Here is a 23009-nt window from a genome sequence, read left to right as displayed (position 1 = left end):
CACTACTTTAAAAGCTCCCAAAGACCATAAGTGCAGCATCACTGTGGCATCTACCAATACTGGCGCAATTCGTTTCTGATTTCCTTGAACAATGCTGAGTTTTGTATTAGGAAAAACAGGACAACCATTTTCCTAAGATACTGTAGCAATCTGGAAATCCCTTATACTTTCTAGAAAAAAAAGTACTTTTTTGGTGCTTAACATGGCCCCTGGCTTTCTCTTAGAAGCTTCTCTGAACCTTTGTATTATCGTGCCCAGGAGCACAGATGCTATAAAGCAGAGAGATTGCATGTTGTTGCAGAATTTTATTTTCCTTTTCATATTGTTTTCTCATTCTTTTATCTCACTCTGTCATGTCCAAAATCTTTTTATTTGTGTCCAGACACATTTTCTTTCAACTAATCAGACTTTTGGTAATTGCTTACTGGTTTGTAGCACAGCATGTAGCCAACATTCTGAAAAAAATAAATAAATTACTAAATATTACCAAGTAAGAGAGAAAGGCGATAAAAAAACAGTGTTATGATTTTAAAAATTGCATTAACTGGAATTAAACTGCACATCAGTAAAACCTGAAACTATTCATAGTGCTGAAATTTGTATGAGCCACTTTTGGATCCTACTTAGATATTTTTATTAACAGCCTTGAGCGTGGTGCAGAATTGTTGCTGGCAAAGTGAACTGCTTAGACAGAGGTACACAAAATGAGAACCAAAGGCATTCCACTATAGAGATATGTTGAATCCTTTTATGGAATAACCGAAACTCAAGAAAAAGCCAAATTTCAACACAGCCAAATGCTGAGTCCAATCTTTAGGAACAAAGAATATAGACTATACCTAGAGTGTAGGAGATGAGGGATGAAGCCACTCAAAGAATGTAGGGATTGTTATAGCAATTAGCAAACTCCGGGCTCTCAGCTCCGTGCCAAGGCAACAAAGACTTGTCCAATACTTGGATGCCTAGGAAGAATAGATGACAAGGTGATTTAATTTCTGTGCACAACTTCAGTAAAAGTCCTACCATCTGGTTCTACAGTCAGCACTTCAAGAATGATATGCACACACTGAACAGGGAACAAAAGAGCAGGGCACAAGAGCGATTGATGGATGGGAGATAAACTCGATGAAGTACAACGTAAGGAGCTTGATTTTTTCGACATACTGAAAAGAAGAGATAAGAAGAAGTTAGATACTATGGGATATCTTGGCCTTTCTACCAACTGAATAACTAATGAGGGTAAAAAACATTGGAAAACTTTTCTGGGGTTTACCGCCAAGTATTGAGGTCAATGTTACTTGTAGTCTTTATGACTGTTTTAAACATTCTTTGTAAATAGTCCTCAGCTTCTCAAGAGGCAAAATGTCATGTATTTGCTGAATGATTTTGTGAATGGTTTCTTTGTCACTTTGGAGTCTGTGAATCACCATTTCCTCTGTGTCATACCTTGCAAGGAATGATAGTCTGCATTAACCTTAATTTGCTCTAACATTGCCATCACTGCATTTTTTCAAGTGGTCATAGACGGATATACTTGAGTGTCAGCTGGCCACCTGAAGGAATCAGTTAAAAAAAAAGTGGTTTTTTTCTTGTTCTGCGGTTGACTATATCTCAACTGCAGATGCAGTCAGGAATATATCATCTTTGCTTGAAGCATCAAAGATGATCAGTGTTCAAGTCACTCTATGAAATAAGCCTTCCTTCTAATTTTCTATGCGTGTTTATATATATACATAAAGACTGATTTTTTTTTTTATTTAAGAAATTCTTTAATCGTTACCTTGAAGCTCATTTTAGTATGAGACATTTTCTCCCTTCTCTGCATAATGAGGTTTGTCTATTCAGAAAAGTCTTATATAAGGCCCGTGCCAGCTGTAGTTTGATCCCAGATTTTATAGAGCTCTTGCAAGTGTATGAATGCATAGCCATACGTATACTTTAATGTGATTTCTTGAGGGTATGAGACTTATGTGATCACACTGGGTGAAGAGATTCAGCCTTTTACTCCCTTCATAACTTTTCAATGCCAGTTTCAGCCAGTTTTACAGAGGCTACTTAAAAGATGCTATTTTTACACAATATTCATAAATATAGGTATCTGTTTAGAGAAAAGATACCCTATAATGTCTTGGCTGAGGCAGTAGTTACGTGTGTGTTTCTTAATCAGCTTCAATATTTGATCTGCACTATCATTTGGGATAGGCCATCATCATGTAGTGAATAAATGGAAAACTTTAACTCCAGAAAATCTCATCTGGTTCATTTGTAGCTGTGTAATATGCTATATCGGTACAACACTATGGATATTGCAGCGTAAGGAACACAAAAGCAATTGATAAAGCAGGACTGAGAGAGAGAGAGCAGTAGAAACTCAACCCTATTAGACATCAGAGGATCCCTGTTAGAAATCAAGGTGAACATTAAAAACTTTTCTACGTGGAGGAGGTTATGAAATGGTCACAGAATCACAGAATCACAGAATCTTAGTGGTTGGAAGGGACCTTTGAGATCATCGAGTCCAACCACATAAAAAAAAAAAAAAAAACAAAAAAACACAAAAACACACAAACAAACAAAAAAACACAACACAAAACCAAACAAACAACAACACCCCCCCAAAAAAAAAAAAAAAAAAAAAAAAAAAAAAAAAAAAAAAAGCAAGCAGCATCCATCAACTAAACCCCACACACAACACCCCACCACAAACCAACAATCCCGGGCACTAGAGCATGCCCTGAAGAGCCACGTCTACACGTTTCTTAAATACCTCCAGGGATGGTGACTCCACCACCTCCCTGGGCAGGCTGTTCCAGTGCTTGACCACTCTCTCAGTAAAGTAATTCTTCCTAATATCTAATCTAAACCTCCCCTGCCGCAACTTCAGACCATTTCCTCTGGTCCTGTCGTTATTCCCTTGGGAGAAGAGGCCAACCCCCGCCTCTCTACAGTTTCCTTTCAGGTAGTTGTAGAGGGCAATGAGGTCTCCCCTCAGCCTCCTCTTCTCCAAACTAAACATGCCCAGTTCCCTCAGCCTCTCCTCATAGGACTTGTTCTCCAGACCCCTCACCAGCTTGGTGGCTCTCCTCTGGACACGCTCCAGCACTTCAATGTCTTTCCTGTAGTGAGGGGCCCAAAACTGAACACAGTACTCGAGGTGAGGCCTCACCAGTGCCGAGTACAGAGGCACGATGACTTCCCTGCTCCTGCTGGCCACGCTATTCCTGATACAGGCCAGGATGCCGTTGGCCTTCTTGGCTGCCTGGGCACACTGCTGGCTCATGTTAAGCCGGCTGTCCACTAACACTCCCAGGTCCTTTTCTGCCAGGCAGCTTTCCAGCCACTCTTCCCCAAGCCTGTAGCATTGCCTGGGGTTGTTGTGGCCGAAATGCAGAACCCGGCACTTGGCCTTATTAAACCTCATCCCATTGGCCTTGGCCCATTGGTCCAACCTGTCCAGGTCCCTCTGTAGAGCCTGCCGACCCTCAAGCAGATCAACACTCCCACCTAGTTTGGTGTCATCCGCAAACTTACTGAGGGTGCACTCAATCCCCTTATCTAGATCATCAATGAAGATATTGAACAAGACTGGCCCCAAAACTGAGCCCTGAGGGACACCACTGGTGACCGGCCGCCAACCAGATTTTGCTCCATTAATCACAACTCGCTGAGCACGGCCATCCAGCCAGTTTTTTATCCAGCGGAGGGTACACTTGTCTATGCCATGATTCTCCAGTTTCTCCAGGAGAATGCCGTGAGGGACGGTGTCAAAGGCCTTACCAAAGTCCAGGTAGACAACGTCCACAGCCTTCCCCTCATCGAGAAAGCGGGTCACATGGTCATAGAAAGAGATCAAGTTGGTCAGGCAGGACCTCCCTCTCATAAACCCATGCTGGCTGGCCCTGATCCCTTGGCTGCCCTGCACATGCCTTGAGAGCTCACTCAGGATGATCCTCTCCATGATCTTTCCCGGTACCGAGGTCAGGCTGACAGGCCTGTAGTTTCCAGGATCCTCCTTCCGGCCCTTCTTGTAGATGGGCGTCACATTGGCCACCCTCCAGTCATCTGGCACCTCTCCTGTTGACCAGGATTGTTGATAAATAATGGAGAGAGGCTTGGTAAGCTCTCTTGCCAGCTCCCTGAGAACCTTTGGGTGAATGCCATCCGGCCCCATAGACTTATGCGTGTCCAGGTGCATAAGCAAATCATTAACTACTTCCTCTTGGATTACAGGGGAGTTGTTCTGTTCTCCATTCTTATCTTCCAGCCCAAGAAGCTGAACTCCCTGGGGGTAGTTGGTCTGACTATTAAAGACAGAGGTAAAGAAGGCATTAAGTATCTCAGCCTTCTCCTCATCCTTGGTTGCAAGGTTTCCCCCCGCATCCAGTAAGGGATGGACATTCTCTGTCACTCTCTTTTTGTTGATGTATTTATAGAAACTTTTTTTGTTGTCCCTTATATTAATGGCCAGGTTGAGTTCTAGCTGGGCTTTTGCCTTCCTGATTTTTTCTCTGTATGACCTAACACAATCTCTGTACTCCTCCCGAGTTGCCTGTCCCCTCTTCCAAAGGTGGTAAACCTTCCTTTTTTCCTTAAGTCCCATCAAGAGCTCTTTGTTCATCCAGGCCGGCCATTTTCCCCGCCCTTTAATTTTGCGCTTCATGGGGACAGCCTGCTCCTGGGCCTTTAGGATTTCCCTCTTGAAGAGCGTCCAGCCTTCCTGGGCTCCTTTGTCTCTCAGGACTACCTCCCACGGGACTCTCCCAACCAGGGTTCTGAACAGGTTAAAGTCTGCCCACCGGAAGTCCAAGATGGAGGTTTTGTTAATCCCCTTCCTTACCTCACTATGAATGGAAAACTTAACCATTTCATGATCACTAAGCCCAAGACTGTCTCCGACCTCCACGTCCCCAACTAGCCCTTCTTTATTTGTGAACAGTAGGTCTAGCAAGGCACCTCCCCTGGTAGGCTTACCTACCATTTGTGTCAGGAAGTTATCCTCCATACACTCGAGGAACCTCCTAGCCTGCCTGCTCTCTGCTGCGTTATATTTCCAGCAGATGTCTGGTAAGTTGAAGTCCCCAACTAGAACAAGGGCTGGCGTTTGCGAGACTGCAGCCAGCCGCTTATAGAATACCTCATCAGCCTGCTCATCCTGGTTGGGTGGTCTATAGCAGACTCCCAGCACAAAATCACCTTTGTTAGCCTTCCCTTTCACCCTTACCCATAAACACTCCACTTCTTCATCACTGGAGTCTATCTCTATAGAGTCAAACAACTCCCTAATGTACAGAGCCACACCCCCCCCCCTCCTTCCTTGCCTATTCCTTCTGAAGAGCTTATAGCCACTTATTGCAGCATTCCAGTCATGACCATCGTCCCACCACGTTTCCGTGATGGCAACTATGTCATAGTTGTCCTGCCGCACCATGGCTTCCAGCTCATCCTGTTTGTTGCCCATGCTACGTGCATTAGCGTAGATGCACTTGACCTGGGCTACTGATTTCACCCCCATCTTTGGCCCTTGACACTCAGGTTCATTACCAGCAGGCTTGGTTTTATCCCCATCCCCCTTAACTTTTGGCTTAAAGCTCTGTCCGTGAGCTTTGTTAACTCTTAGCCTAGTACCCTTTTCCCCTTCTAGGAAAGGGTTTTCCCATTGTTCTCTAGCAGTAATTTCTAAACGTCTATCACCTTTCTCTGATGAAATGTCAGAGTGTGAGTCCTCACTAATGTGGCCTCCTTCAAACCGTGGCATGCTTTCCTCAGGCTTAATCTTGACAGGCCCAGTTATCTCCCCTTCCCCCCTCATACCTAGTTTAAAGACCGGTCAATGAGCCCTGCTAACTCCTGCCCCAAAATTCTTTTCCCCCTCTGGGACAGCTGTGTCTCACCTGACAATGGCATGCCAGGTGTCTCATATAGCCACCTATGTTCGAAAAACCCAAAGCCCTGCCTGTAACACCAGTCCCGGAGCCACAAGTTGATCTGTTGCCTCTTCCTATCAATTTCTTTATTCACAGTTGCCACTGGTGGGATAGAAGAGAAGACTACTTGTGTTCCTGACCCCTTGAGCTGCTGCCCTAAGGCTCTAAAATCTCTTTTAATTGATTTCAGCCTCCTCCTACCCATTTCATCACTACCCACCTGAAATACTAACAGGGGGTAATAATCAGAGGGGTTTACTAGGTCTGGGAGTTTGTTTGTCACATCCCTGACCCGAGCCCCAGGGAGGCAACAGACTTCCCTGTGTAGCGGGTCAGGGCGGCATATTGGTCCCTCTGCCCCCCTCAACAGAGAGTCACCCACAACTATGACCTTTCTCCTTTTCCTTTTGGAGCTAGTGGTGAAGTTGGGTCCGCTGTGACGTGTACTTTCTGTCTTCTCTAGTCTTGGTGTGCCATCCTCCTCTCCATCGGCCAGTTCCTCCTGCAGGACTCCATACCTGTTCTGCAGGGGTAACTGGGAAGCTGGGAGAGGTTGGGAGGGGACTCGCCTGTTTCCCCGAGCAGTGACCTGTTTCCATTCCTCCTTTTCTCTGAGATCCTCTCCTGTCGCTTGATGAGAAGAGGGGAGAGGGTCCTCCGATTTACACGGGGCCTCAACCTGTTCCCCTACTCTCAGGGAGTGCACCCACCAGTCAATTTCTCTTTCACACTCCCTGATGCTCCTCAGCCTCTCCACTTCATCCTTCAGCTGGGCCACCAGGTAGAGCAGATCATTCACCTGTTCACATCTTATACAGGTGTTGTCTCCGCTACCCTCCATTGCCAGCGCCAGGCTCCGGCACTCTCTGCACCCAGAGGCCTGCGCACCCATATGTTTGCGTGGGGCCTCGGTCTGGGTACCCACAGCTTTCCTAAACATAGCCTTCGATCTGGTAGCAACCATAGCTGAGTCCCCAGGAGCGACTGACCTTACCGTGTACACCAGTAGAAGCACTGGGCCCGGCCGGTACACACACACCAGCTCCGGTTGCTCCCTCCGTGCTCTGTGGGCAGGGACTAGTCCCTGCCCTCCCTGACACCTTTTATCCCCTGGAGGTGGGATAAACCGGGGGTGGTGGCGGCTCCGCCCAGGCTCGCTCAGCAGCACCGCCCCCCCAGCTGACAGCCCCCAGGACAAGCAGGGGCCTTGTCCCGGCTTCAAAAAAAGCCCTAAAAAGAGCTTCTCGTCGGCCTTTTCCGCTACAGAACCCTTCCCCAGCGCAGTCTTACCTGCCCTGAAGCTGGTCTCCGTGGCAATGACCGTTTGGCACGTTGATGGGTCGTTTAAAATGACCGGGGGTGGTGGCGGCTCCGCCCAGGCTCGCTCAGCAGCACCGCCCCCCCAGCTGACAGCCCCCAGGACAAGCAGGGGCCTTGTCCCGGCTTCAAAAAAAGCCCTAAAAAGAGCTTCTCGTCGGCCTTTTCCGCTACAGAACCCTTCCCCAGCGCAGTCTTACCTGCCCTGAAGCTGGTCTCCGTGGCAATATGGTCAGGGCAGCGTCATTTGCAGTGTGTGTCTCACTGCACATGATCACTCTGGTCAGTCAGAGTCAGGGATCTTATGGATTGTTTGGTTTGTACTGGGGCAGGAACTCTGGATTGGTTTTCAAGGCTAAGGAGATCATGACATATTTCTTCTCTGCCATGCTGCCTCCCTCTCCTTTCTTTCCATGTGCCCTGGGTGTCGCAGTGTACCTTCTTCTATGTCTGGTAATAGGTGATGCTGCAGGCGGCTTAGCACAGTGCAGTTAAAAGCCAGTGAATTGCCTGACCCAATGCTCTGGAAGACAGATTTCCTTAATTTGTGGTAGTAGGATTCCTGTTCATAGATTTCTTTTTATCTTTTACTGTAAACATTTGCAAAAAGAACCCACTGAAATCGTACTACTGTCCGAAAACAAGCTCTGTTTAGATGATGAGGTTGGAACAGTAATGAGTTACAGACAGTGCTTTTCTTCAGTAAGTTTAAAAACATTCATCATCGCTAACAATACATTGAATAACTTTTTATATTGTTACAAGCTTTGCGTGTTGATTTGCACTGGATGTTTTTTATGTATTTTCCTTTTTTACTTTATGAATTTCTGCAAATAATTTGCAAGATTTGGTTTTTACCGTGAAGAAAACAATGGATAATATTGAAACAGGGCACAAAAACTTGAAATCCTCCAATGGCTGTAATTTTAAAAGCCGCTGCTGATTGAAATCCTGCCTGCACATGTTGTAATCCCTTCATAAACAGGAAAAAAAAGTTCATTAATTTCGTACTGCTATTTATAGGCTTATAAGAAATTTGTTGTAAGAAATTCTCTATCTATGATTAGCTCTTAGAGTCTTACTGAGAGATTCCACAGTATGCTCATGTTTCTCCAAACACTTGGGGACTGAAAGCATTTCTTACTAAAAAACATAGAATCATAGAATTGCCTAGTTTGGAAGGGACCATTCAGATCATCTAGTCCAACCATCAAATGAATCATCAAATGAAACATCCAACATCAATGAATCAGATACACATGGAGACAATAACACCACCAGTTTTCCAGAAGTGTGGATGGTAGGAACAAAAAAACAATGAAAGGTAAATGGATGTTCAAATCTGCCTATTTATTTACGTGTACTCCAGCAGAGTCAAGGTTCAAAGCTTTGCAACTTCCACACTGTTTTTCAGAGTATGCTACTAGTGACTGTTCCTCCTAGAGGAACGGAAGAGCAGGCGCCATAGCAGAAGTCTCTGTTATTTATCCACAGTGAAATCTTTAAAGAATAATGACTCCCACACCAGTGACAGAACATTTTTCTTTCATGTATTATTCCTTTATGATACCTCTAAAGGGATATCATTTCAAACACCAGAAAGTGAAGAGGATACACATTCGTTCGATTTTAAAGATTTAACTCTTGAATTACTGAAGCTTCTGTGTGCAGAAGTATGTTCTGAACGGATGTTTAACATGGCAGGAAACATATAGATCAGAGATCCAGAGAGCAACTAGGAAATGCATAGCATCTGGCACCATTTTGAAAGTAAACCTGCCAATAATTAATTACACATATGAGACACTTTATCCCTGTCTAATGAATTGGACACTTACTAAGATGTATTAGACTATGTAACAGAGGTTAACTGCTCATGCCCTCTCCTTTGTCTTTTGCTTGTGTGGTCCCAGTGTAACTTAAAGGTAGAAATTGTTGTTGGCACTCAGGTTATATATTCTTGATTATGTTATCATTGTTACATTAATTAATAATGAAGACATCTTTACAATCCAAGATGTATGGAGATTCCATTAGGCAGAAATTGGGGTGGTTCTGCTACTTTGCCAATGGAGAAAAAATGACTGAAAATGTGAGACTAATTGTAAAGTTTAGGATCAACTACATATATTCAACAGAAGTGGTTAAGAGAGTGCATCAAAAAAAATTAATACATGTCCTCAGGAAAACAAAAGCTGGTAGCAGTGTAAAGTAGTCAGGTTTGCTGAAAAGAAGCTCTGAAAGTTATCCTTGAAAATGCAGAAACCACTAGGTGTTTGAAGTTACAAAATTACTGTTGAAAGTGCTACTATTGACATTACTTTATTAGAAATTAAACAATACCAATTGCTGTTCTTTTAAAGCACGTATTGGAGCCTTTAAAGAGTGAGAAAAGAAGTTGGTTGTGGTCCTCAGGTCCTGCTTACCTTCAGTAGTATTGGTCACTTTCTCAGAAGTTTCTTTTTTCAAGCTAATAGCCTGTATTCCAGTTGCAAGCCATAAGGCCTAGAAAGGACTGGTCTTTTGCCTTAAATCTCTAAAAGAATTATCTCCTTGTGATGACTTTATACTCCTCCTTTGTCCTAATACCGTCCAGGTCGGATGTCCCTCTGTCTTCCTTCTTGTTCTAAGTCTCAGCTTTCACGGAAAATAATTTTCTTTTTTACCTTTTGGTTTTTTAAATAAGCTTGCTTCCTGCTACAAAAAGAGTAGCAAGAGATATATTTAATGTTATTTCAAGGAAACAATTTTTGAAAGATTCTTGAGAAAGTTCCTAACACGTACAGGCACTACTGTAACATAGCCTGTAGGTGGACTCATCATATCAGGTATACATCAGTGCTGCATGGTAACACCGGACTAAGTTGTACAATTTTTTTTTTTTTTTTTTTTGTAGAACAGCCACCTTTTCCCCCCTTATTATTTTCTCCTCTACTGTCCAGGTCCAAAGAAAAACGAGGTGGTATGCCAAAAAGGTATTCAGTATCTACAGGATGTTCATGCTGTGACTGAAGCTCCCCACAGGCAGAGGTTCTCTGGTTCTTATTCCACTTAATTCATCATTCAGAACTCAGCAGGGGACTCTGCCTGATTTTGGACTTGAAACAGTTAGGCTGATATTCGCCCCACCCTTTGTCCTCTAAAGGCTTAAAAATGGAATCAATCTACTTTATTATCCCAGCAATATTTTCCAGAGAACTACCTAACTCTGATAAACTATGGAGTGCAAATAACATCTCTGTATCGGATTTTGCCCTGAAAGATGTATTTCTCATGAGGCATAGTCTAATAATCCTTTTCCGTGTAGCCTGATCTCTATGTCCAGGTTCTTTACAAAACTAATCTCATTAGAGCTGGTCACAGTTTCTCGTTCTATATTCCTTAACTCTGTTCTACTTATCTCTTATGACCTGGACTGAAACCTTTTAATTAGTGATCAAGTTTAACAAAACTCCCTTACTTGTCCTGATGATTTAGAGGCAGTTCTACAGTTCATCCTATTGGATATAGATGTGCTTATTTCGATGCCTTCAACGCATAAACAAGGCATATTCCACAAAAACTCTTGAATAATTAACTTGAGAAACTACTACACTTGAATCTTAAAAAATATACCTATTTATAGAGCCCTTTGGTTTTGAGAGAAAAAAATGTTAACGATAGCATAAACATTGATGAACCATCAAGCTTGATTTATCTAGATGTTAACAGACTCCATACAGACCTGGCATTGTTTTTTCAAGGACTAAGAGAATATATCTTTACTGTGTGCAGTCTAACTTTGTGTTAAAATTTATCTCCGAAAAAAAAAGGCATACCTGCTAAACATATATTGTTTTATATCATGTCTTATTCTTCTCTGTTGATATGTGGAATTTTATGATCCAATCTTTTTATACTAATAGTGATGTTGTCTGTGGAGATTTTCTTGCAATGGGAAACCCTCATGCTGAAAGAACTTGTCAGACAACAGAGACAGTTGTGATATGTCAAATTAAGATGGCAAAGTGATGTCAAAGCAGGTCTAGGGAGAGCCCATAACAATGTTACTGTCAAGTAAATAAAGAAAACTGAAACACAAGAAATACAAGTTATTTCAAGAGATCTATGACTGTGATATGGCTCTGTGTTTTGAGAGACACTGTTTTAGAATGATTACCATTAGTCGGTAGGACTTCAGGATAGCAGCAAGATCTGATGGCTGCCAACTAAGGTCAATAAAGTTCAGTGTGGAAATGGAGATTTACTTTTTTTCCTTGTTATTAAATTCTCAGAAAACATTTAGCATCTAAACAAAATATTAGTTCACCAACAGTTTGCTCAACTAGATACAAAAATTAGCTGGTGGATTATGCTACTCAGACCACACCTAGTTAATATAATGGTCCTCTTGGTCTTAGAAATTTAGGAAGCTGCATGAGTTCTGTGAGGTTTTGTTATACTTCCTATTTGTAGCTGCACTGGTTCATTCACTGATCTCTCAGTTTGGCCCCAAGGTTGCCAAAGAGAAGAAATATAAGGAAGTAAGGAGGACCAGTAAAGAGTATGTGGTTTTATTGCTGTGCAGCCTATCCTTTTCTCTCCTTCCTTTTTTGTCATTTACCATTCACACATTTCAGTTGTGTCGTGCCATGATGATAATATTCCCCCTAATAATAGGAAAGAATGTAAGAACTATAAGGTAGCAGGAGAAAGAAGGAAAAGAAAGGCATTTCCTATGTTTGAAAGAAGAGGAGAGAAACAAAAAAGAATAAATAAGCACAGAAAATAGGACATCAATAGGAGTAAGTTACAGACTGAAGCTTAAAGTTGATAAATTTCAGGAAAAAAAATAAAACCTCATACCCAAGGAAAAAAATAACATTGAGTAATGCATTTGAATTATATTCCTTGTTGCATTTTCAGGGAAAGCATGATATTCTAGAGACTGTAATTTGAGATCATACTTATGATCCATTTTGTCCAGGATGTAACTTTTGACAGCTTTAGAAAGAATTATAAAAGGTTCTTGAGATGAAGCAAAAGCATAATAGATGTAGCAAAGGTATAAACATTTGCTTGGGTTAGTGAAATTATGTTCTACTTTCTGCCTGTATACTTTTTTGAAAATAATTAATTGTTGAGGTAATTCTTCAGAAGTGACTGAGACACTGATTTGAAAGGAGGTGAAGGAGTGAGAAAAAAGAGAAAGGAGGGGTAAGTGTTTCTTCATTTAAATAAGAAAATTGTGAGGGATCAGTTGAACATAAAATCTCAGGATGGTTGGTTTTTCCCAGATCTATTGAATATGTGGCAACTTCTTTGGTATTGGCTGTTTTCATTTAGTAATTTTTCCACAAATTTAATCACAAAAATAGCAACTTGATCAGGAAAGGAATGGCATCTTGAGAGAATATCACGTGACAAAACTTGAAAAATCTTTTAACTTTTCACATTTAAATTTAATTTTTAAATGGCTTTTTCTGTTGGTTTGTTGTGTTTTTTTTTTCCTTACTCCATCCATTGAATTGAAATATCCAAGGCAGCAGCTGTGGCAGGGATTTAGCTACAACTTTGAGCCACTTATATGAGTAATATCATAGGATAAAGGGGAAAATCAGAAGACTTTCTGGATCATATTTTAAGTTTCACAGTGGACTATTGGGTATTTGTGAAAAAAATTGAATGGTTTTCATTGACATTCTTTCTATATAAATAAGAGGTTTGGATTTTCTAGAACCTCTGACTAAGTGTAGATTGTTTTTTAGTTCTTCTGGGCTTTTGCCATAATAAAATGTTTATAAGTTACTCAAGTCTACATGAAACTGAAGTAGACTTCAACAGAAAGCAATAGTTCAATTTTTTAGACATTTTCAAGATTAGAGGTGTTTCAATTTTATCAGCTGTGGTGCAGTGTGATCCCTGGTTTGGTTGTTTTGATCTGTTGTCTGGAAGGGGACTTTAAAAGAGAAAGAAACACATTACATTTCCAAATAAAATCCCAGTATATAATAAGTATCATAGTGTTAAAAAAAAATCTGATTCACTTAAACTTAACAGGGAATTGTTTACTTATAATTAATATTTGTTTTGTATTCTTTTATATGAAAAAAAAAATTGTGTTATTCATGCTAATTAGAACAATTTCTCAGTCGTTATATGATAGATTGATATAAAGTTTAGATCTGTCCTGGAATAGCAGTTGGATAAGCATATTCGTTCGCTACTTCACAACAATTGTTTGAAGAGAAACCCATCCAATGAGATATTGTTTTAAGAGAGGGACAGAGAAACACAAATGCATATATTGAGTAAATCCCAATGGTCTGTTGGCCAAGGAAAACTTTACCACAGGCTCTAAATGAAAAATTAGATCAGTTTGGAAAATTTTCAGTGGGGTCTTTAAACTGAACAGTGGTAGTGGATTTTATTTTATAGCTTAAGTGATCTCCTTCTTTGATGAATGAGAAGATGTGCATCCCATTAATGCTATTGGAAAATTGACAAAAATTCCATATATTGGTATGAGGAATGTGGCAGAGTAATGTGGCACCAGCATCAGTTTTGTCAATATCATTACAGTTCATGGGATCACAGTATAAAAGTCTGTAATTTCAAAAAGCAAATCATGTATACATTGTAATAAATCCCCTCTCTGTGGGTATGCTCTCAAGGGTCTTTGCCATTCTGTGATTCCATCTGGATATTTTATAATCCTCATTTAGATTCCTTTTCAGTAACTGCAGTGGTGAAGAAGTATAGGTTTTCTTACTTTAATAAAATAATTAAAGAAACTATTACATAGCATTCTTATTCTTTTAAATATTATCCTAGTATTAAGATCTGTTTTATTTTACAAATTTGACTCAAAGGGACAAACCATTTGAGTTGGGTTTGAATAGATTAAAATCTATTTTTTATGTTGACCTATCAGTGTTCATTGGAGGTGTTTATCTTAAGAGGTGAGTTCTAAAGATTTCTGATAATATTTTCAAGGAATTTCATTTGATAACCTGAATGATACCTTTTCCTAGATTTTCGGGTACCAGATATAAAGAATATTATATGTGCTGTGCAGTGTCTTCCACCATAACAAAAAATTTTACAAGAAATATAACTCTCTTTATCAACTACAAAAACACTGAATTAAATTCACATTCATCCTGTTTTTCTGTGTCACTTTCTCACTCTCTAAAGGAGATCTACTCATACAAAGGATGGTCAGGATGGTCCCTAGAGTTGGTAGTAATGTTGTTTTCTGCCAGTCAAGGCTGCTGAAAGGAATTGTTAAATCCATAACCCTGACTTTGTTATTTTAGTGAGTATACGTTCTTTGGAATAGTAATTCCTTTAATCTAGTAAAAGTGGAGTTGTAATTATTTTGCAACATAGCTGTGATTTCCATCTGCAGACTTTCTGCAATTCCTGAATATTTGCCAGCCTTTGCTTTTCATAAATTAAGACCATTAGTGTAATTTAAATGTCTACAAAATATGTGACATATGTATGGTTCTAAAACGAATTTTGAGTGTAATCTTGCAAAACGTTACATTCTGTTTAATACACATCTTGCTTATTTTTTTTCCTAATAACAGCTTTGCTTGGAATAAGAACACCTGTCTTTTAAGTTATTAGTTTTATATACTTAGTATTTACTTTCAAACTTTTCACATATCTTTAATTTTCCTTCCACGCTATCTCTTTTCAGTTCTGTAGTGAACTCACCAGCATTAAAACCATCAATTCGAATCTAAGTTTCTCTGAATGACAACGTAAGGCAGAGAGGGAATAATGTAATTTAAATTATCCAAGTAATTTTATTAATGGTCAAGAAAGAAATCCTAACTTTACTTCTTTGATTCTAAGTTGGATTTAGCAAAAAAAAATTCAAGAAAACATATGCCATAAGATTTTGCTGGCAGAAGAAAGACATTTTGCAAGAACAAAGAAACTTGAAAGAAAACTTGCATTTCCAACCATTGTATCACCATCACTTTTTTCCTAGTACAATCAGAGCCAAAGCATGCTTTAGTTTCTGTCACCAGTGTGAACTGTCCTTGAAAATTTGTTGTGCCATTCCTAACAAATGTTGAACAGAGTATAAGGGAATGGTCTATCAAAAATGGAGACACAATTTGTGAGTGGTAGTTATTGGTGGAAAATTCCTACTCTGTCTCTTGGCACAGAAGTCAGTGAGGATTATGGGAAGAGATACCATGGTATGAGTTACCAGTAGTTATAGGGAACAATTTGAAACAATACAGTTTTGTTTAAAGTACATGGAAAAGTGTATCAGTTGGAAATAGAAAATAGCTTACCTTACAAAAATACAAGTTAAAAAGGAGAATTCTAGTATTTTCTGATATTTTTTCCATCTAGTTTTAGGTCCTCATGCTCATTTCTAAGTACATTTTATGCACTTTTCTTACATTAATAAAATAAGGCATATAATAGCATGTCTTTATTTTGTCATAAGCATTTTTTTCTGTATGAAGCTCCTGTAGTTTTGATGACATGCTGTACTACAGGAGTAATAAAGGCCAAGCTTTCTCTGTGAACTAGACTAAATGGATTAAACTTCCTCAAGCTTTTTATTTAGCCATACCTGAGACTTTCTGATAAGTAGAAACTATAATTGAGTGAAAGATTTCTTCAGGCTCTAAAGTATATTTAATTGCATCTTTTTTTCTAAGTTCAGTATAAGATATAAAAACATTTAACTTTTGTTTTTGCTAATATTACAATTGATTCCAGCTCCTATAAGGGTTTAAGTTGACACAAAGTAAAATCACTGAAAGAAAATGCAGGCAAACCTTGATAAAGACCAGATGAAATTGTGGTGGTATTCAGTTAGACTCATACACACATTGTATTAATAATAATAAAAAGAAGTTCAAAACCGTGATCTTATTTCATAAGGATTTTTTTTAAAAATTGATTTTATCAGCCTATGTTAGATTTCTTCAAAATAGAAATTCACACTGACTAGTTCAGCATGGTGACTTTGAGGTTTTGAACTCATGACTTCATTAATGCCACAGGCATGACTAAAATAGTATAGTTGAAATTAATCTTTTTTTAGACATTAATAAGTCATAGTGAAAAGAAATAATTAGCATATCTTTGGGCCAACAGAAGAACATTGAAGAAGTAGTCAAGTAAACCAGAGCTTTTCAAGATAATTGCCAGGCATACATCATTTATTCCAGATTAGCTAAGGTCACGCACTTGATGCTCCCAGTTTTTGCATCCATATATGTGGTCATTGTTGCCATCAAATTGCTGAATTTTGATGGCTATATTTAATGGACTGAGAATAGACCATGAAGAAAAGTACTAAGAACAGCAAATATAAAAAGCACGTACTCCATTCAGTTAAACAATGACCTTTTTAACCTTGCTGTATGCAGGAAATATCCACTTGTATTTTAGTAATTGCATTAGCTTCCTTAATGGCATTTGATACAGATGGTATAGGAAGAACTTATCTGCAGCTGAAGAATGCAGGCAACAGTTTTAGTTTGAATTGCAAATACTTTTTCTTCTTGGTGTTAAGTGGTGGGAAAGAGAGCTGAAAAATAAATTCATGTGCTCTCCTCAATCAGAAAAGCCATTATTTTTCAAAGCTTGTTATAATTTTTGTTTCTCATTATGTTAAAACTAATAAAATTTTGCACATTCTAAAATCTCTGTGAAATACTACAAAACTATAAACAGGAAGAATAAATGAAGTTGTTGGTGCATTTGGGGCTTCGAAAATTGATCTTTATTCTGGTTCATGCTACAAATTGTATTTTGTTAAGATTCCTCAGCCAGTTTGTCAGTTTGTGCCTTCTCTTCTGTCATAAAATGGGAGCAGAACATTTTCTTTCTCCCTTTTTTTTTTTTTTTTTGGTCTGTTAGAATATATACTTTCTGTTGAAGGAAATTATTTTAGTGTCTGTACCAAGCCAAAAGCAGTGAGGCAACTCACACAAGCTGGACTTCTTAGAACAGAGGATCACACAAATTTAAAACCCAAAAGATTATTAAAATTATCTTTTTTTCTGGTTTGTGTAGGATAAGTTCAGTGGGACGGGGATGATGATTCTTCCTTAACTTCTCCTTTTGATTATGTGGGATCTTCATAAACCAGAGATTGCATTGTGACAGTTTTTCCTCATAGGCAGAAATGGATCTGTCCTCCATTTGGTCTGATCTGTTTTTATCATTCTCCACTATTGACTCTGCAACAGCTCTGACAGTAAACTTGGAAGATTAATTATGTTTCGCGTAACAAGAAAAAAATCTGTATTTCTTTCAAATCTTTCCTGCTTAATCAGGAATAAACGAAAATGGGAAGAAGCACCAGGGACACAAAAACAGAGCCCTTGGCAGCTAGAAAGGAGGAAATGGAGCATATAATGGAGGGCACACACTTTCCCTCATATGATTTGAGTGGAAGGAGTCCCTGAAGTGGGAGCAGGAGGCTGATAAGCAAGAAACTTATAATGTGAAATGGTGGCCCTGCTATGAATGTTTCATGTTTCTGTATTCTGCTTTATTTCAAGGAATGTATGGTATGAATACTTAAAGGTGAATAGAAAGTATTTCTGTTTCTATTTCCTACTTCCTACCCATCAAAATGCATGGGATTCCCTATTTTCTGGTAGGGCTGCTCCTGTTCTTGTTTATTTATAGCAAGTGCTTCATACTTAATTTCTGCTGTAGACTGAGCTCTCTGCAAAGGGTATTCCTTGCATCCATCTTTGACACCATGAGCTTCTTTTATGAGGCTCTCCTTCTGTATTTTCACATGTGAAAAGTGCTACAGTCTCTAAGATAGTATTTGTTTCTTTTTGACATGGAAACCAGCCTCTTAGAATGTCAAGTTTTGAATACTGCTGGTTATGAGAGGTGTTAATGGCAATTATCAATGGTTGTTTCATCAGCAGGCAATTACAGAGGTGGTTACAACTAATGGATGTGCTGACATGCTAACCAGATGTCAGTTCTGTATCCTCCTCTTTCTTTTTCTTAATTTCACCAAAATCTGTGTCTCCTTTCTGATGCTAGATTGGTACTTCCAAGCTGGCAGTTGATTAGATGTGATATACAAAAAGTTATCAAGTAATGTCCATAAAAATTAAAAAATATATTGATTTTGGATCAGATTATCATTGTACTCAACCCATAGAATCATCAGGCTTTTGAAAATTATAGTATATAAAAATTCATATTATTCTAAACAAATTTTTTCACTAACGTAATTATTACTTCCGTCAGAGAGTCCTGTTTTATTGTACGTACAGCATTTGTGTCATTAAGACTCATCATTATTATCTGGATGATAATTGTGAGTACTTATCCTAGCCTTGTGCTGTTTTAGGCATGTTTATTTTGATCCATGCTCCAAACTTGCTTTCATATCCTTTGAAGCTACACCAACTGTCTTTGAAAGTTAAAAACTTCTAATTTAATGAATAGAGCCAAGAAATATTCATTATGTGTTTCTCTTTAAAGTTTATATTTTGCATTAAATTTTCTATTGTTTTTGGAAACGTGGTGAAGATACAAAGAAATTATTGCTGATGCATAAACATTTGTTATATAATTTAATGGGTTTATTTTTTCATAACTCTGTATGATGGAGACATTTGTTCTTTTGATGTAAAATCAGGAGGTAAAGACGTACAAATTTAGAAGACCATAGCATGGGAATATGTTTCTAAGAGCATTACTTAGGACACTCGATCGTGTCCTAATACACCTGAGGTTTGATTTTGAAAGAAGTGAGCATGTGACAGTAAAGACATTTTGTTTAGCTTTACAGACTGTGAGGTGGATTCATAATAAACCAGAAAACATTCTATGATTTTAAAAAAAAAAAAAAAGTAAAAAAAATCTGTGCTGCCTGCATTGGCTTAACTGTAGAGTTCAGTCTTGTGTTTGGATTTTCTTTGTCAGCTTTCAAACAGTGGAGGTAGCCTGCAGGTGATAAGTATCCCATTAATCTTTCTGATCCTCTAGCACTTGAGCATGAGAATAGCTGATCAATTACAGCAATTGTCTCCCTAAATGAGCTTTGCACATCTGCCTCTTATTTCATTAGTTAACTGTCTGCCCATATATCTGATAGAATGGAATGCTAGTGGCTTCTTACAGCTTGTACTGTGTTACTGTACAATAAGGATGGGGTTGTTAGCAAAATGGGCACAAAAGAGTATTTATCCACTACTCGCAATAAATATACGTGCTATTGTGTAGGAGTGCTTTTGTCTCTAATCGCTGTTTGTAGAAACCTACTAAAAGCACATCAGTTTGCTTTTCAGCTTCCTATTTAGTCCTTAGTTGTAAGCTTTATATTTGTGTATTTATCATTTTTATGAAACAACCAAAGTGTTTCCATGCCCTAAACCAACATATCGATGTGTGGCCTATATGATTTTAGATAACAGAAGCTACCGTATATAGTTTACAGTAGAAGTGTAATTTCCTCCTTGTCTCTTTGCAATGCATCTTTTAAATACTTAGATATTATATCCTTCTCTCAGAAAGCAAATTTGCATTTCCAAAGAAGTATTTACAATAGTGGCAATGTTACTAGGTATTACAAAACAATGAGTAACAATTATACTGCATAACTCAAAGTTTGTTTTAAGAAACATGAAGTACAAATTATGGGTTACAGTTTTAATAAAAATAAGATTTCACATGAATGCCTCTTTCATTAATATTCAAGCTTTCAGTTACAGGAATATCAATTACCAGATGAAAATTAAAATAATTTCTAAGCAGAGGCCTTATTCTCTACCTGTTAGAATCTAATCAGGTTACTCTTAAGAATTTACATGATTTAGTTTTCAAAGATTGTTTCTTATCTTTATCATATATTAAATTGCTTTGGATTATTTATTTATTTATTTAAATTATTAACTGAGCTGAATGCCAATAAGACTTAATTAAAAAATGTTTTGTCCTGAACCTAGTATAGATTATTCCAGGTGATGCTTTGATGCTTTCTGAACATCTAAATATGTTCGGATCTTAAATTCTCAGATAATTGTGCTTGAAACTTGTTTCAGTAAACCTGATATTTTATGGAATTTCTGAAACCATGGAGCTATAATAAATAAAAATCACCAATGTTTTAAATTCTTTTTTGACTATTTATTGCAGGTCTGGTTTGTATGAAGTCGAGTACTTCAGTGGTTGAACTTGTTATGCTGCTTTGTTCACAGGTAAGACATTCTCTGGTTTTAATTGTATTAGTTTCTTTGCATAGTGCTGGATTACTGCCAGCCTAAGAATTGTATCTTGCTCTTTGTTGTATTCTTCCATTACAGTGTAAGAAAATACAAATCAAACTTTTCTAGTATCATATACATTGTAGATTTATTTTTTTATATACATTCCATAGTGTTGCTATATTCACAGGGCTTACATTTGTTTTGAAAAGAGTGTGGGTGTACATTATGCACTTTTTATGTGCATGAACTCTTTCAAGCCAGTTCTAATTTGGAATGCATAAATAGGATACTGTTGTTATAATTCTATGTTAAAATCTATCTCTGTATTAGTAATTGTTTAAAACCTTACTTTGTGGTGACTTTATTACTTTTGATATACATGACATAACTTATTGCATATTTTATATAGCTGTCAGTATATAAAAAGCAGAGGAACATGGCTTAGGTAGTCATCAGGAACTGGCAGAAGTAGAGCATTTCTGTTTAAAAAATGCTGCAGTTATTTATTTTTTTGCATAGCAGTAATGGGTTTCTCAGAAATCTGAATCAATTAACATTTTGAATTGCTTTCACAAGTAAAGTATTCAAAACTAAAATAATTCCTCATACTGTTTGGATTGTTTACATGTCAATTTTAATTTTATTTGTTTTGTCAGAAGTGTTATTGGCTAAATTCATATATATAGCCTTTTACTTTGAACTGCCTGTTGTAAGTTACCAACAAATATTTTAGAATTTTGCTCATTTTGTAAAATATAAGAAAAATATAATGGCCTGACAAATCCAAATAACTTCACAAGTTTTTACACTTCTCTAAAAGACTTATTAACAGCGTATCATTTACCAAATTCCCCCCAGATTTACAATACCAGTTAAACTCAAACCAAGTTAATATATAAAATTCCCGGGTTAACTTGTTATAATATTACCAAGGAAAATGACTTGTCTGTAGTTTTACTTGAACATTCACTGCTACACATTGAGAACATGCACAAAAAGTATACTGAAAACAAATGAGTTTCTACCGGTAATTGCAATGAAAATCTACTTTTGAGGAATCTATCTGAAAATAATTAACATTTACAACTGGTTTGGGGGGAAGGGATTCCAACTTACCTGCGTTTTGCCAGTCCATAGGTTGCGTTTCTTCAAGCTTGTGTCATAAGGAAATCATTAAATCTTGTTTTCCCTTTTTTTTCCTCTTCCTTTATGTTCTTTTTTTTTTTTTTTTTTTTTTTTTTCCCCTCTTTTATCCAGGGTGAATATTGGTTAGGGAAAAGTAAAACAAAAATACATCCCTGGCAGGAATCCTCAGTGGGGTTTGAACTTCAAACCTTCTCCAGCAGGGCACTTGAAAAATTTGTTACCTAATGGTCAAGTCCTTGGTTCCAAGAAAATTCCAGAATATCCATTAAGGCTGTTGACCCCTATGTTATCATACAACTTTTTTTTTTTCCTTTTTTTTTTTTTTTTAGCAGCTTTTGAAACCTTTTCTTGAGGGAAGGAATAACTTACAGTCCTTTCTTCTCAAGCCTTTGGTTTTACTGCAGTTCTCAGGAATAAAGTGGAATGTAGCATTAGGGTCTAGTGTCTTTGATGGCCTCATCATCTAATCATAGGTTTAACATTACTCATTTGCTGGCTCCAGGAATTCCTGCCATTAAGGGCCCTAGAGATGAAACTTTGCCTCAAATATTGATTGAAAGGAAGAGAGAGAAATTTAAGCTCTTTCTGTAATGCTTTTTCTTCAGACATCCCAGTAAAGCTATGTAACAAATGCAGCTAAATCAATTTGTTATTTTTATGACTATTATACCTGTTATCTACTATTTCAAAGTATTTGACTATTTTAAAAATAATCTTCATTTTATACCTGAAATAATGTGAAAAGCCTAATCATTTTCAAGTTTGAACATTAATTCATTTTCTTCAATGCTTGCTTGGGAGAGCTATTTTCCGTCTACCCAATTACGTGGGAAATTGCAAACTTTTCATTTTCATACCCCATGTGATACTTCAGGGTTGTTTCCTTATCTTCTAAATAAAGAAAAAATTGTGCCCTGTTGTCCATTTATTATTAAGTACCTCAGAAGCTAATGCTGTAATGTTTGTCGGTGATGTTAAACGCTTCTACGGGAATTGGTCAATAGGGGGCTGTAGTGGTGCAAATTGCATTTTCCTCCCCTCACCTTCCTAACTCCAAAAGTATGGCTTCTGTAAATTGCATCTGCATAGAACATTGTATTTAATCCTGTAGGTGTACTAAACAGTCAGGTCTGTAGTTCTATACATCTGCAGGAAAAAAAAAAAAACAGTTAATTTTTTCTATTTATGTTTTAAAATTCTTTGTCAAAAGAGAACGTGAGACAAACGCTGTAAAAATACTTATGGCTAGAAGAAGAGAATAGCAGACACAGAAATATCGTAATCCAGCCTATACGTAATAGAATTTGGGATTAGCAGTTTAGGAGGTGTTGTACACAGCAAATGAGGCTAACTCATCTCTAAAAAAAAAAAACAGTGCTACGTGAGCTTTTTCATATGATAAATTAAGTAATAT

The 23009-nt window shown here is 38.0% G+C and overlaps 1 protein-coding gene across 5 annotated transcripts in view; it reads left to right on the top strand.

Annotated features, from left to right (window-relative positions):
• NBEA (neurobeachin) overlaps positions 1 to 23009 on the top strand; it is a 512389-nt gene that overhangs the window by 224321 nt on the left and 265059 nt on the right. For all 5 annotated transcript variants that reach the window (XM_074151162.1, XM_074151191.1, XM_074151181.1 and 2 more), the window contains one exon: positions 20379 to 20440. In XM_074151162.1, coding sequence (XP_074007263.1) covers positions 20379 to 20440 — 62 coding nt within the window. The remainder of the gene's footprint in view (positions 1 to 20378; positions 20441 to 23009) is intronic.

The sequence above is a fragment of the Numenius arquata genome, chromosome 1 (assembly GCF_964106895.1).
Source record: "Numenius arquata chromosome 1, bNumArq3.hap1.1, whole genome shotgun sequence".
NCBI lineage: Eukaryota > Metazoa > Chordata > Aves > Charadriiformes > Scolopacidae > Numenius > Numenius arquata.
This window is presented reverse-complemented; position numbering and strand designations above follow the sequence as displayed.